This window comes from Neopsephotus bourkii, unplaced genomic scaffold, assembly GCF_033783945.1.
Source record: "Neopsephotus bourkii isolate Nb327-2 ecotype Australia unplaced genomic scaffold, CSIRO-AGI_Nbou_v1 NB_196, whole genome shotgun sequence".
In the NCBI taxonomy this organism is placed as follows: domain Eukaryota; kingdom Metazoa; phylum Chordata; class Aves; order Psittaciformes; family Psittacidae; genus Neopsephotus; species Neopsephotus bourkii.
Window position 1 is genome coordinate 16,131,948 of NW_026900709.1, and position 15,118 is coordinate 16,147,065.

General features: G+C 37.5%; 1 protein-coding gene across 6 annotated transcripts in view; it reads left to right on the plus strand.

Annotated features, from left to right (window-relative positions):
* Positions 1–5,678: 5,678 nt before the first annotated feature.
* FAP (fibroblast activation protein alpha) overlaps positions 5,679–15,118 on the plus strand; it is a 39,260-nt gene continuing 29,820 nt past the window's right edge. The window contains exons 1-3 of one of the 6 annotated variants that reach the window (XR_009724005.1): positions 5,679–6,011; positions 6,283–6,367; positions 13,420–13,515. Coding sequence is in view for 4 of the 6 variants with exons in the window: in XM_061344037.1 (XP_061200021.1) it covers positions 6,006–6,011; positions 6,283–6,367; positions 13,420–13,515 (187 nt within the window). In the remaining 2 variants the exon portion in view is untranslated. The remainder of the gene's footprint in view (positions 6,012–6,282; positions 6,368–13,419; positions 13,516–15,118) is intronic. The other 5 variants (XR_009724006.1, XM_061344037.1, XM_061344029.1 and 2 more) reach the window with 5 other exon arrangements.

Here is a 15,118-nt window from a genome sequence, read left to right on the forward strand (position 1 = left end):
GGAAATAAGGTCTGTTTGTTGTTATAACAGTCAGCTTTGCAAATTCAGGATAAAATTGTATGTTTACGAGCATGGACATGTAAATACTTCAGTAGCCCCAGGTAAAATTTCAAAGTTACAACATAGCTGAAAAATATATCCCAGCAAAAAAGAATCTTATAATGGCTAGATCTGTAATTGCTCTACATTTTTAAAAGGAATATAAATACTGTGTACACTTTCTTAAAGTCAGATTTCATTTCATGTTTGCAACAGGACCATATTTTGGGGGTGCATGGGGTTTTCTTTATATTTTTGGCTTTGTTTCGGAGGGGGAATCTAATTTCTGAATGCTATTTGAAGAGCAGCACATTGCAGATATCACCAATCTGATACAGGCCATTTGGGGATTAGAGATTTATAAATGAATTACAACATTATGAAATGAAATAAGTATGCATGATGATGAGTTTTCACTCTAGCAGTCTTGTAGATTAGAAGTCACTTAAATTACAGAAATGGTGGCTGGTTTATAGGTTGAAATTATTCCACACCAGTGATTTATACCAATAATTACCTTTGGACTGTAAAAAGAAATCAGGTGTGTTGAGAGTTAAGAGATTATATATGCAAAGATGTTTCAAGACACAGCAATTTCACAGGTATTTTTGAACAATAAACTAATTCACAAAGGCCACTGGGAGACAAGGAGTGTAAACAGTTTGTAATGTATGTGTTTTATATTTGTGTATATCTTTTTATAATGCTCTTCTTACCTTTATGTATTGTGCAGGGCAGAACAAATATGAAATAGTCACCAATTTATTTATTCAGTATTAGATACTTAGGTAAAAAGAATAAACCATTCCCCTCATCTATTTTTCTTAGAAACTAAGTTATTCTCTCTTGTATTGTAACACTTTTGCTTAATACTGGAGCTTTTGGCTACTTCTGGAATCTGATGATTTTGCATTAAGTTCTGGGCAAATTTTACACCTTTTACACAATGATCTAAGAATCTATTTTAAAATATTGGAGAACACACATGATTGTAATTCAAGATGTAATTTGCTCATGTGCCTAGTGCTATCAAATATACTACAAATTCATTACTAGAATAGTCTCTCTTGGTAAATTATCATCATCCATATCATCTCTGGATTTCTGTATTAATTAGTTGCTATAGTTATTTAACTTAATCACTGTACATAGCATTTTCAGGAGTCTAAAGTAATTTCTTCAGCACTTTTAAAGAAGCATAAAACCCTGATTGAAAGATTATATTGTTACATAGGTTTCTTCTGAGTCCTCAATCAAATAATTTTCCACGCAGAGTAGATTTTCTGATATCTAGGCTTTTGACACTTCCCTCTATTTGAAGGAACAAGAGCATATGCAGCTGGATTTCTTCTATATTTAAGTGCAACAGGGTTGTATCACAAACATGCCTAGTCTTCTTGTAGTTCACCAGTGTGCTGCTGGTACACTCCCAGTTCCTAGCGTGACTCAGCCACATTATCACCAAAGCTTAAAGAGTGTTTGCACAATCTCACTTCAGCATAATGCATTATGAACATCAAATGAATCCTTCTGGTGTGTAGGATAAGGAATTTCCACTTCAAGTTATTGTCTCTGAATGGGGTTGTAAAGCATGCCCTATATTGTTCATGCAGGAAGTATGAAGTTGTAAAAAACAAGCTAAATTGCCATATTTTATCTGCTAGTTACTTTTGCATTTATTGCATTTATAGACCCAAAGTCCTCCAGGGAATGTGACAAATCCTGATTGTATTTTCTACTTACAGCTTTTATTTGTTTGCAAATGTGGAAAGAAGAAAAACTATTACTTGCTGGGAATTTGTCTAGCTATGTGTATGGATACTCAAGAACTGGTTAAGCTTTAGTTACATTTTCATTATTTTATCAACTTTTGTTCTGATATCATGCACAACTTATATCTGTAAATCTTCGTGTCCTCATCTATGAAATGTAAATACTGAGCAACCTTAGAGTAGTTGCATAACTGGTTGCATAGTTGCTGTACAAACTGAGTATGTTTATCTGTTAATGTATGTGTTATCTGTTCCATAATTTTTCCATTTCTCCAACTGATTCACCCTTTTTCTAACTTCGTTACACTTTTGTTTCTATCTTACATTATGGAGTTCTAATGTTGCAAGAGTTATGAAAAGCTTTGGCTCTTGAAAGAATTGCTGTTTGCTTATTCGCTGGTGCTAGTATAAAGAGTTCAGAGAAGGGAGTTCAGGTGTTAGGAGCAATAGATATACAGAACTTGCCAGGTAAATTTTTATTTGCTTCTAATGCTGCAACCTTTGTGAATCTTACTACAGCACATGCCCAAATAATTAGACTTCCAAATTAGGAAAAAAAAAAAAAACAAACCACAAACCATAGTATGCAGCATATAGTAAGTAAAGCCTTTTAGATCATTTGAAGCATTTCCTTTGAGGCATTCTTTAAGTATGCATTCATTAGAGGAAGCTGCAGATTTGGAAGTGAAAAGTAGCCTGATCAAAACCTCCAGTTGCAATTTTGTGATGTTCTGGTTGTCAGAAATAACCAATGGTGATAGGAAAGAAATCTATGAACTGTGTTATTGGAAATACACATGGCAGCACAGAATGTTAGGAAATAAGTAACTGTTTGGAAATATGGATAAGAAGCATGAGTTACATGGGAAAAAGTAATTTGTCACAATCCTTTTCTGGTTTGGGAATTTTCAATAGCTGTGGTTTATCTTGTTAGGAACCTATTGTTTATGAGCTCAGTTCTGCTCTTCATATAGAGTGTATCAGGAACAATGTATTTTAGCTTTCTCAGGTCTTTTTCCATGTATGGCTTATGTCAACAGAATGGCTATTACTGAGAAACTTCATCTGGTATAATTCGTACTTTGTTGTTGTGACAAGAACTAGGGAGAGCAGAAAACTGGGTTTATGGGAAACCAAGGCATGTTTCATATCACTTTTTCAGACAGTTGATTTTACTATGTTTTCAAAAATTCCCCCCACCAAGCCTAATATAAGGAATGTTGCCAAAACACTGCCCAGATGAACTGCTGCCTCACCAAGGCTGGTGTTAGGGTTCAAATTGCAGCCCATACTGTTAGGCTAAGGTGGTAACTTCACCATCTTTGTTGGTAATACACTGAGGTTTATTTCTCTGTAAAACATTTGTCAAACTTCTGCTGGACAGTTTCATGTGACAGGGAACCTATTTAATCTCATTTTTTATTTTCAAAGAAGCCAGAGGGGTTCTACTGAATTTCAGTCAGATTTGGGTACTTGGTCCTTGTTAGCCTCCTCTGAAAAATCATAGTCCCCATGTCTGATTTCACACGGAGGCACCACCATTTTGCACTCCCTTCCCCACTCTCTTATTTTTCCCTTTTTGGTGTTAAGCACAGAAGAGAAATATGAAACTAATGCAGGGAGAACAGTGAGGTCATTCATCAGACTCCACATGCAAAATCAAGAATGCTGAAGCCCGACCTGCGACTTCCAATTAATGGTCTCTAAGTCTCATGTCAAATCTAGTGACTGTTCTGTTGGTTTATGGCAGCCTTTGATGATTGACATTTGCCACGTAGGCTGAGGCAGCAATAAGGAAGCTGTGCCTGGCCTGAGGGTGCAGCTGGGCCTTGCTGCCCTGAGCAGTCTGTGGAGGCCAAGCAGAGGAAGGCCCACCACCAGGCACTGTGTTTCCCCTGGCATGGGCACCATGTGTAATGGCTGGGAAGCTACAGTCAATAAGCCAGATCAGTTTCATGATCAATGATTCTATTGTATTACAAGTCATTACCATAAGGTACAATGAGACAAGAACCTTAGCCCAGGTCCCACACTTGAAAAACACTAACAGCAAATACTGGCTCCAAGGTACGATATACTGAAACTGTGAGATCAAGAGAAACAAGTTTGAGAGCCAATAAATCAGCATTGTGAAGAGTGACTATTAATCTAAAACAATAAATGCTTATCACAAATACGATTAGACACACTCCAGACAGATCTGTCGTTATCTCAACCCTTCGTGCCCCACGTTGGGCGCCAAAAACAACTGCCATAGTCCGTAGTCCGGCCCAAAAGACAGCCCGTGCCCTTCCGGGTAACTCCCAGTTACCTCCCCATGCATGACATGCTATGGTATGGATTACCTCTTTGGCTAGCTTGGGTTCCCTCCTCCCTGGCAGAGCATGAGACTCACAAAGTCCTTAGTCAGAGTAAACATTACTGAGCAACAACTGAAAACATCGGTGTTATCAGCTCTATTCCCAGGCTGAAAGTCAAAACACAAAGCTGCACCAGCTACCAAGAGGGAGAAAAAATGGACTGCTACTGCTGAACCCAGAACAACATAACACAAAGCCTGAACCCATGGCTGTGGGGCAGAACACCCTGCACAGGTCCTTGGTTGGTTTGTTGGCTGGTCCTTGGTTTCCTGCCAGCACACTGTAAGAATGAATACTTTGAAGAGTACGATACTACCCCCTTTTTGGTTTGGGGGGTTTTGTTTACTTGTTTGGGGTTTTTTATGGGTTGGTTGGTTGGTTGTTTCTTTTCTTAATACATCTCAAATGCATGACCTAGACTCATGCTCAGGTTAAGTATCTGAAAGAATGATACTGGCCCTGTGATAGGAGGACTGGAAGGATTTCCTTTTTGAGGCCATCCTTCTGAGACCTGGACATGGGCAATAAGCTACTGTGCATTGCAGGGCATGTGCAGATGTGCTAAACAGCATCCAACTTCACGGAGCGACGCCAGCAAGCCTGAAAGCATGGGCGGTGCTGGGGAAGAGCAACGAGTGGTGAAGGAAGGAGCGGACAGCGCAGAGCGCTCCTGAGGGACCAGGCTACCTGCGGGATAAGGGGCTGCTGTGCGGAGCAGGCTCAGTGCCGCTAGCACCCGAAGACATGGTGCCTCCTTTAACCGTTTCTGTCCTTTTTCAGCCCGGACTGAGCCGCTACAGTGCGCACTGCCGCTAGGGGGCAGCGTGCCTGCTTCCCTCCGACAGTTAGTCCCCCCTTCCCGCCCGGCCGTTGCTCCCCCCTCACAAGCCCCGCGGCCCCTGCTGGGGGGAGCGGCCTACCCTTCGCCATCGCTCCCCGGAGCGGCTTTAAGGCATACCGTGAATAAGGAAACGTGGGTAAAGTCAGCCTAATGAGCACGGCATGCTGCTGCTTCCCTTCTGGAGCGATTCTTCTCGCTGCAGAGGTATCTCTCATGTAACTTGAGACTGCGGTCTCAAGAGAAGTTTTCCGTTTTCAGTTGACCTCATTTCAGTGAGCTAAATAAAATACTGAATACAGTTGGTGGTTTAAGCACTGTTTCAGAATTTGCACTGAGCCTGTGGATATTTACTTCTCTGCGTTCTCCTTACATGGCCTAAAGAAGTTTATCGTTTTCTGGGAAAAAACGTAATTCTCCTCACATGTGGAAGACATTACATTATATCTGTTTCTGCTTCTTGTTTTGCATTCTTACGCCATCATGTATTATTTCAGAAAGTAAATATACATGAATTATAGCTAAACAATAAAGCTGTGGGGTTTGCTTTGAATTTTGCCGTAGAGAGCAGAAAAAAAGGTCATGATTATGTCCTGAGAATGTGAGGATTGCCAAAATACACAGTAGATACTTTTCAGAGAAAAACAGTACATATCGAGTAACTGTTGAGTCATAAAACCCTCAAGTTAGTGTAAGCAGATGTTGGTTATAGCTCACATTGGTGGGAAGTATATAATCACCACCCGTATAGCCACCCACTGTCCATTTCTGGTCCTAAAACTTCCTCAAAAGTGTGTTTCTAATTTTATGGAAACCCTTTGAAATTTGGCATAGTTTTCAAAAGTATGTAGGGGAAAAAAAAAAAAAAGATAAAGTCTGCCAGAGGTTTAGCCTCCAACTGTGAAAACAGACACTGCCTTTTCAAACTCCTCTCCTAGATCCACTGACCAACACCCAGAAGAGAGAATTTACATTCTTTGAGAATACAGCAGGAAAATGAAGGTCTGTATGCTGCCGAATTCTGCGTTTGGTAACATTTATATCTGTTGTTCTCAACTCTCAGCTGTTGCACAAGGCCAGGCTCTGATGTGAAAGTATTTGTTTTAAAGAAAAAGGAAAGGAAAGTAATTTCAAATGTATTGCAGGGACATTTTTGCTTGTTGCTTGTACGGGTTGCAGCAGTTAGAGTGGAAGGATTTAATTATTTAGAAGCCATAGAAGCATGCTTCAGACAATATTAGAAATGTAATTACTGTTTGTTTCTGTCCTGCAGACCCGGCTAAAAATAATTTTTGGCGTGGTTATATGCCTTTTGCTTTCCTTATTACTGGTGTGTATTATACTGCTTCCATCAAGAGGTAAGGCATTTGTAATGTAATGTAGTGTAAAACACAGTATCTTTAGCTATTATGGCTTCTAAAGTTCACAAAAGTTTGTTAAGTCATCTCTACGGTTGTCCTGTCCTTTCAGACTTGTTATGGCTTTATCGCTTTACAGAAATGTACTGACAGCTGAATATCCTGAAGGTAGGATTGAAATGCCAGTAGATGCTGAAACAAGGAACTCCTTGTAGTGAAAAGCACCTGAATTAACTTTCTTGTGCAGGACTGCAAAAATAATTCTGAGATCTCATATTTTGTTAATTTTTGTGTTAGAAGTCAGGAGACTCTCACAAACTGTTAGTAATTTCCTTTAGCTTGGTGAACTTGTATTTGGTTTTAAATTGTGTAATAATTACAGAAGTTCTCTATCCAATTACAAGTTGAGCATTTTGTTGTAGGTAGGGTATGATTGTGAATATACATAATATTGCATTTAAAAATTAAAGTCAGCATTGTATAAAATAGGGATGCATAGTTTGCTCTGTTTGCTCTATTATTGTTATATACTGTTACATATATATTTGCTCCAGTAGTATTAAGCCAGCTGTAGGAAAATTAGTCCTCTAGAAAAGTCTGAAGTATGTGTGGTTTGAAATTTAGAGGTTGAGTGGGGCTCTCTTTATGGTAATATTTTCTATGAGAGGTGTGTTAAGGGCTATTTAATTATTTATGTGACCCTTTCACTGTAGCAGATTAATTGAACGACTCTAAAATAATTAAAATAATAATAAAAAGCCTTCATTCTACTAACAGTATCTATTTAAAGGGTTTTATTTTTTTAATTATTATTCTTTGTTCATGTGTTGGCAGTGTGACCAAGATTAATAAATCAGTTTTGCATTTAGAACTAAGCGGTGCAAAATCAGTTATCTACTTGTCTTATGCAAGTTAGATACTGTAGGTAATATGCAGGGCTTGTGAAGGGTGAAATCTCTTTACTACTTTGGATTTCTGTGGAATATAGTCATCATGGGTGGGTTTTTTTTGAGAGAAGAAATGGAGGTTTCTGAAGCAGTTATGGTTGATCCTGTTATGCAGCATGAGAATATGAAGATAGGTCATATCAAGGATAGATCATGGAAGGTACTGTAGGAGGAAGTGAATGTGTTTTTCCCTTCTGAGGTTATCACATACCAGCTCACTAGTCTTGTTCTGAGCCTCTTTGGTACCTGGGCCATTACAAAGAGCACATTTCATCTGTATAGTTTCTTGGAATGGTGACTTTGTGTCATATCAGACATCACGTTTAGATTCAGTAAGATGACAAAGAATTTATCTTTCTTTACTGAATGCTTTTGAAAAAGTATTTTAGACAATTGTGGATTAAACAACAGATGATCTTACGGTCCTTTCCAACCCTAATGATTCTATGATTCTATGTTGAACACAATTATATTGAACACATCTGATTATGTCCTTATTCATAGGTGGAAGTGCAAGCGATGCAGTTACCTGTTTGAAGGCCTTTCAAATTCTTTGTAGTATACTGATCAGTTGTTAATGGAAAAATATTAATTCATGTTGCAGTTACACATTTTGCAAGTCAAAGAAAGGAAATGGCTACAGAAATGGAATGTTGTTTGCACATTCCACCTTTGCTGCTGTTTAACTGAAAGGATGTGGCAATCTAGCAAGACAATTAATTGCATACAAGGAATGTATAGACACAGACCAACTAAACTTCTGCGTAAGAAATCAGCAAAGAAACATGTCATATGTGATTCTGAAAGAACTGGAAGAAACATCTAGTTCTAGTTTTGTCTGCTGAGTTTCTAGTAACTTCATATTCCTTAATACCTCAAGATTTGATAGCTGGTTTTGGTTTACATATGGAAGAATATAAAACTGTGAAAAATTCTCAAAAGTTATATTGGGAAACAATTATGTTTGGAGATGAAGTCAGGGGGAAATACTTAGTTGCAGTTATACACAATTTCTGTGGGGCTCAGAAAAGCAAGATGGGCAATCTCAATATAGCAAGTGGCATCTATGCCTAAGAAATTAGTGATGGGGTTTTGACATTTCTTTGACCTAGGGATGTGCTGAGTGATTTACCTAACTATGATAACCCAGGTCTAAACTGTTCAGAAAGGTTCTTTTCACTTACACGCTGCTGTATCTAGGCCTGTTCTGCAGCATAAACAAGAAAAAACAAATTTGTCTGCAGTTGAAAAGCAATAGCAAAACCATAGGCAGTTACAATTAACTGAATGTATTTCTCAGATACCAAATTAATCTTTTCTTTTGCTATTTTTAATGAATATTCAGAATCAGAACTGTCATGGTTTAAGCCCAGCTGGCAAATAAGTACCACATAGCCACTTTCTCACTCCCCACCCTGAAACCCAAGTGGGATGAGGAGGAGGATCAAGGAAAAAAAAGGCAAAATCCATTGCTTGAGATAAGAACAGTTTAATAATTAAAATAAAGTAAAATACAATAATAATAATAGGAAATAAAGAGGGAGAAAACAAATGAAAAAAAAAAAAACCCAACCAAACATAAAAACAAGCAAGTGGTGCAAGATACAATTGCTCACCACCTACTGACCAATGCCCAGCCTGGCCCTGAGCAGCGATCAGTCCCTTCCTGCCCACTGCCCCCAGTTCATATACTGAGCATGTTGTTCTGTGGTATGGAATGCCTCTTTGGCTAGTTCAGGTCAGGTGTCCTGGCTGTGCTCCCTCCTAATTTCTTGTACCCCTCCTCATTGGCAGAGAGCATGAGGCTGGAAAGTCCTTAACTTGGGTAAGCGCTACTTAATAACAACTAAAACATCAGTGTGTTATCAAAATTATTCTTAACTAAAGCACTATACCAACTACTAGGAATAAAATTAACTCTATCCCAACCAAAACCAGAATAGTACATGTCAATGTTTCTGTCCCCATTGTACACTTGACCTAGACCTGAGACCAAGCCCCTGCCTCTGATGTTGTAGATCAGATTGGAGGCCATACTTCTCCATCAGCTAAAATCTTTCTAGATAAACCCTATATTCTCCATTATGTTATACTCCCTTAAGAGGGTTCAGTCTGCTATGCTTGTACAGCAGCAGTCTGTGACAATACTTCTAGGACTATGGGGTTGGGTGGGCCTTTTCTTTCCAAATCTGACTAGTGGTTTGAAGAAACTCTTTGTCACTTACATTCTTAAAATGGCATGAAGTGCTTACCCAAAACAGACTCTATTAATTTTCTGTGCATTAATTTTCACATGCTGGTGGCAGAATAAATACTCCGATTTAGGACTATTTTAAAGGGGTTACCAAAAAAAAATCTCTCCAAGTCTATGCTTAGAAATGCAGTATGATGGCTATGATCCAAGGTTAAATTTTTATACTAGCTTTTCTTTATATTTTCTGAAAACATTATTTTCAATAGATGAAAGGGATTATAGTGATTCTTTCTTAGTCTATCACTAAGGAGGAGAGCTTTTTCCCTTTCCTAGACCCTTAGCAGTAGAGATGTTAGAGTCTGTAGTAAACTAAACCATTCTCATTCTAGCACGCTTTACCTTTCTGTACACACTTTCTGTTCCTAACAAGAGCTGTATCATACTGAGGAACATGACTTGTTCAGACTTCATCTTTTCTTCTCATTCCAAAGGGTGTTTTTGAAGTAGCTTTCGCTGAGAAACCAGTGTTACACCTCATAAAAAAATGACTGAATGTGATGTGGGTATAGAAATGCAGACTGAGCTGATGTGGAGCCGAGTGTGACCAGAAGCTCTGGAGCAGATCAGGAGTGTTGGAATTAATTTCTGATGCTGAACTGAGCTGTGGTCTCCTCAAGTGGAAGGCTGTTTTCCTGTGCATGTTGAAGGAACTTGCACTTTAGATATTCAGCATCAAACAGCAGAGATGAGAATGGACAGTCTAGTTCAGAAGCAGAATATAGTACTGATAACCACTTTTCATTTGCAAGTCATCTTGCCGTGTAGCAGTGGCTGCTAAATAAAATACATATAAAAATACATATATATTAATTGCTTACAAATACATATACCTATATACAGTTACATATACAAAAATAAAAAATACAGAAAACTGAATACTTATTGATTATTATGTATACTTTCTTTAATTTGGCAGCAGTAGACACTATTTATATGGATGCACATTAGACCACATTGTAGAATAAGTCAACAGGGCTTTGAAATCTAATGCAAGGGTTGTATTGGTCTAGTGGTCTTTGAAAGGGAATAATCCTGATAATACAAACAGAATTTCATAGTGATGGATTGCTGTGCATAAAGTAAATCTGAGCTTAATATAACTGAAAGTTCATCTTTTTGTGTTTTATTAAGCTCTCTCACAACAGTGAACTGAACAGTAAAGGAGAAGGTGTCTGTATAAACTCAGTAACATTTAATAGATTCTTACAGGCTTTTATCACCATGATTCACATGTATGGCGAATACACTCAAATGCACAAGTGAATCATTATGATCATGGAATATATAAAGCAAGTTAACTGACTTGGTGCAGAAATACAGAACTACATGCTGTAAATGGATGCAAATGGACCACAAAAGATTAAAACTGAGGCAGTGGGGTGGTAAAGGGAAAAGAGCAAAGCTGAAATTTGGTAAGCTTTCATTTCTTTGGTTTGCTCAGCTATTTGCTTCCTTGTCCCTTGGCATCTTTTTTCATCTTTATTTCATTGAGAAACACAACACAACAAAAGACTTTACCAGGCTCACCAACAGCCATCCAAATCAGTGTCTGTACAGTGCTGCAGACTTGTAACGTAATCTTCATGTTAGGGTTTGTTCTGTGAGCAGAGATTTTGAATACTATTACTGAGCCAGTCTTTAGTTTCAGAAGAAAGAATCAGCAACAATTATAGAAAACTATTAAAAATGGTGCCTTTAATTAAAGCATTTAAAACATTTGAAGATATCTTCTGTTGCCTAGAAACAAGCATTCAAAATTATAAGTAATCAAGTAAGAAATAGTTGTGTTCACATTTTTTGCAGTCCACTGGTAGAAATTCAGATAGGAGTGGACACATTTTGAAAATCATTAGCAGTCATAATAAATTATCACAGAATATTAAGTATGTATGTGAGATGACTAACAGAGTAAAGGTTTAAATTAGAGCTGTGAAAATTAGACCAGAGAAGAGACATTTGTGATATTGCTTGTCTTTTTAGTAAAAAAAATCCTCTTAATCTGAGAGAAGGAACCAGGAAATTTTACCAAATTAAGGTATCAAAAAGGACTGCAAATATAAGCCTCCTATACACGCAGCCATAGAAATAGATCTTAACAGTGGATTTCTTTTGCAAATAGGCATATTCACACGGGGAATTTAAACTGGAAGCTAGTGATAAGTAATAATCACTCAGTATAAGTAGAAGTGAATTCTTGTTTGGAATTATTTTCTATGCATTTTTTTAAGAGCTTGACATCTTTATGCTTATCGTTAGCATATCAGGGATCTCTAATATACAGTCACGGCATTACCAAGAAGAATTAACTTCTTACTGAACTTCTTGAGATATTTTCTGGACATACTGCTAGCTCAGAGTTTATACCAATGGGTTTTTGCCTGTGGATTGGCATTCAGTTTTATTTCTTATGACAGCTTTCTTCTGCATTAGTGCAGACAAGGCTAGTGTCAAGTCAACCTGACATGTGTATTCTACAGTAAATAATAGTCACCAGAAGAAAATATGTATTATCATTATGAAGTACTATGGAAGAGAATATGAAGAAACATTTCCCAGGAAGTCACTGTGATCTTAACAGAGGGGGCAGCTGTAATGAGGAAGTGATGGAGCATGATATGAAACCTGAGGGCAACGAGTCATCTTGATTATCTGGCTGTCACCTCATTGCTCTGAAGGAACAAACAGGGGAAGTGGCAGAGATCTACTCAGCTGCAGTGTGACATCTCCTGTCTCTGAAGACTGTGGCAAACGTCCCCTTGATTTTAAAGGAGGAAAGCATAGAATCCAGAATGCCTAGACTTAAAAGCTGCAATTACTGTGGTACTGAACTTTAAAAAGTGGCCTTTATCAGAAATGTTCCTATATCTTTTGAGGATTAAATATTTTGAGTGCTCTTTCTCTTGTGAGCTGCGTAGGTTTTTGCCTTTTTTTTTTTTACATTTTTGCAAAGGATTTTTTTTCACTTTCATGCACTTAGCAAACCAGCATTTTCAAATTACCCAATTCCCATATAGGTGCTTATCCTTAAGCTTGGTTTTTAAATTCTGCCATAGCTTATGCTGTTTAGCACTGGGAGGAAATATAGTCAAACAAAAGCCACAAAACCAGACACAATTTTATTCCTTATTTTTATGCAGCTGTCCAATATGCTTACAAATCTAATATCAGAGTACCTTTCTTCTCTCCAGAATCATTGCCAATTTTCTTTTGCAGCATTAAATTAAAAGTTGAAGTTCAGGTTCACTCATTCATTACTTTTCAGCTTTATTTTTATCAGCATACCTTTATCTATTATTTTTTCATGTAGCTAATAAGAGAAATATGTGAATGGTGATCATTTTGGAAGCCCTATGTCCATCTTCTAACTCTGGTTGATGAGGTATTTATGAAATTTGGCAGTAGGGGTTAGTAAGTACATCCTGCTGTTTGAGTCTGCTGAATATATGCAAATTCCTATTAAAATATTTGTCTCTACATACCACACAAGTTCATGAAACTGTGCTTTAGAAAAAAACTTTGATTTGTCTTCTGCATAGAAAAGGCTCTTCTGGGACTCATGGGGTCTACAAGCAAATATATCTGAGTGAAAAAATGACTGGGTGAACTAGATTAGTTTGTGGTTTTGTGTGGACCTTACCAGAACAGTAACAGAAAACTTTCTGCTGTGCCTACTTACTGTCTGTGTACTTCCAGGATTATGCTATCCTCACTATTCTCTGGTGCTAAAGAGAAAAAAAAGAAAAAAAAGGGAAAGAAATAATGGACTAGTAACTGCTTCTTTTTTTCTTTTTTTCCTTTTTTTTTTCCACACTTCACACTATTGTATTAACAGAAACTTTCTATCGTCTTAGTTGTCAACACAGATGATGGACCCAGAGCCCTCACACTGGAGGATTACCTGAATGGAAACTTCCAATATAAAACATTTTTTCCATATTGGGTGTCAGGTAAGTAAAACCTTTCCTCAAAAGTACATGAGCCTTTTTAATATATATTTCCAAACTGGTTTACACAGACTGAGAAATGTATTTTCCTTCCAGCTTTACTGTGAATGAATGCTAACTATGAAATTAAAACAATCTGCTAGTCAAAACTTATGGTTGAAATTTACTATTCTGTCAGTCATTCTAGAAATTCCAGGTATTTGATGTTTCAACAGACATGTTTGAGTCAAGTATAATTTTACAGAGGCTTTCAGTGTTTTATTTCTTTACTGTCATATTCATTGCAGTAAGTGAAAGAAATACATCAATGTGTCAGTAATTTCTTAAGCAATCTTCTTCTTTGTGTTTGTCACAGCCCTTTTTCACTTATCATTTGTAATAATTGAGGTAGCCTATCTTACAGGCCCCATTCTCCTTTGTTTTCATGAGTATTTAGGTCTGCAATGAGCCCAGCTGATTTTGTCTCATCTAACGAAATGTTGATACTGCTGAAATTCCAAAGTTCCAAAGCATTGCATAGAAAATAAGGTTGAGTTTCTGAGTGAGTTCCTTGAGGTAGAAGATAAAGACATGAAATTAATTGCTGCTGAGATATGTATCTGTGCATGGCAAGCACCCAAAGACTTGAACTAGATTGGGTTACAGTCTAGTACACACACTACCACTCCATCTATGCGCTGCTTCAAGCAATTGTTCCTGACTCAAGACAAGAAACATAGTGCCCATTCAGAAGCGGTCTTACTAAGTTAGTTTTTACCCACAATTTTTTGAACTTAGCTGAAGCTTTCCAGGGCATTGCTTGCAGCAGTTCAAATTTTACAATTAATAATTTGAAGTATATTGACATCACTTGTATGATATAAAAATTAGGTCACCGTTTGTTAGAATTCTGTCTGAATGTTTGAAGTATGTAGGCAGCATATCACCTAAACCTAATATTTTCCTTCCCTCTTTATATCCTTCACACTTAGACTTATCTTTCCTCTTAACAGTCACAAAGCTCACGCAAAAGTCATGCCATAGATTCCATAGATAGTCATGCCTACAGCATTCCATATGTCTACTTTTCTTCTGAAGCAAGGAGTTAAAATTGACTATCTCTAAGAGTGCCTGAGATCACCAAAAATGCTGTTAACACAAATCACAGAAGTGTGCTCAAAAGATCCAAGGGTGATCCAATTTCCTAAAAATGAACACCTTATACAATGTTTCAGGCTGCCTGTTAAAGACTCTCTTTCTTTAGCTACACCATGTAATTCCTTCTCTCTGTTTCTAGCAGCAAAAAATAATAATGTGAAACTAAAATTCTCATCTTTGTTTTCTACCAAACCATGTCTCAGGTCTTGAGCACAGGTTGGGTTCAATTCCATTTGCTTTGTAGGGCACTCATCCTTACTTTGTAGGGCCTGTGTGAGTAAGGGGAGTATCATTTACATAGTGTCAGTTACATGATACTGCTGTTATTCATGGAATCTGTAGAAATGAGAATGTTATGGTTTTCTTGAAAACAGCTACGTTGCGATACTGACCTTCTAATGGGTCTGTCAGTGGTATTCTTGATCAATTACTAAAATCTGGCATGTAATCATAAAGTTAACTAGCTGAT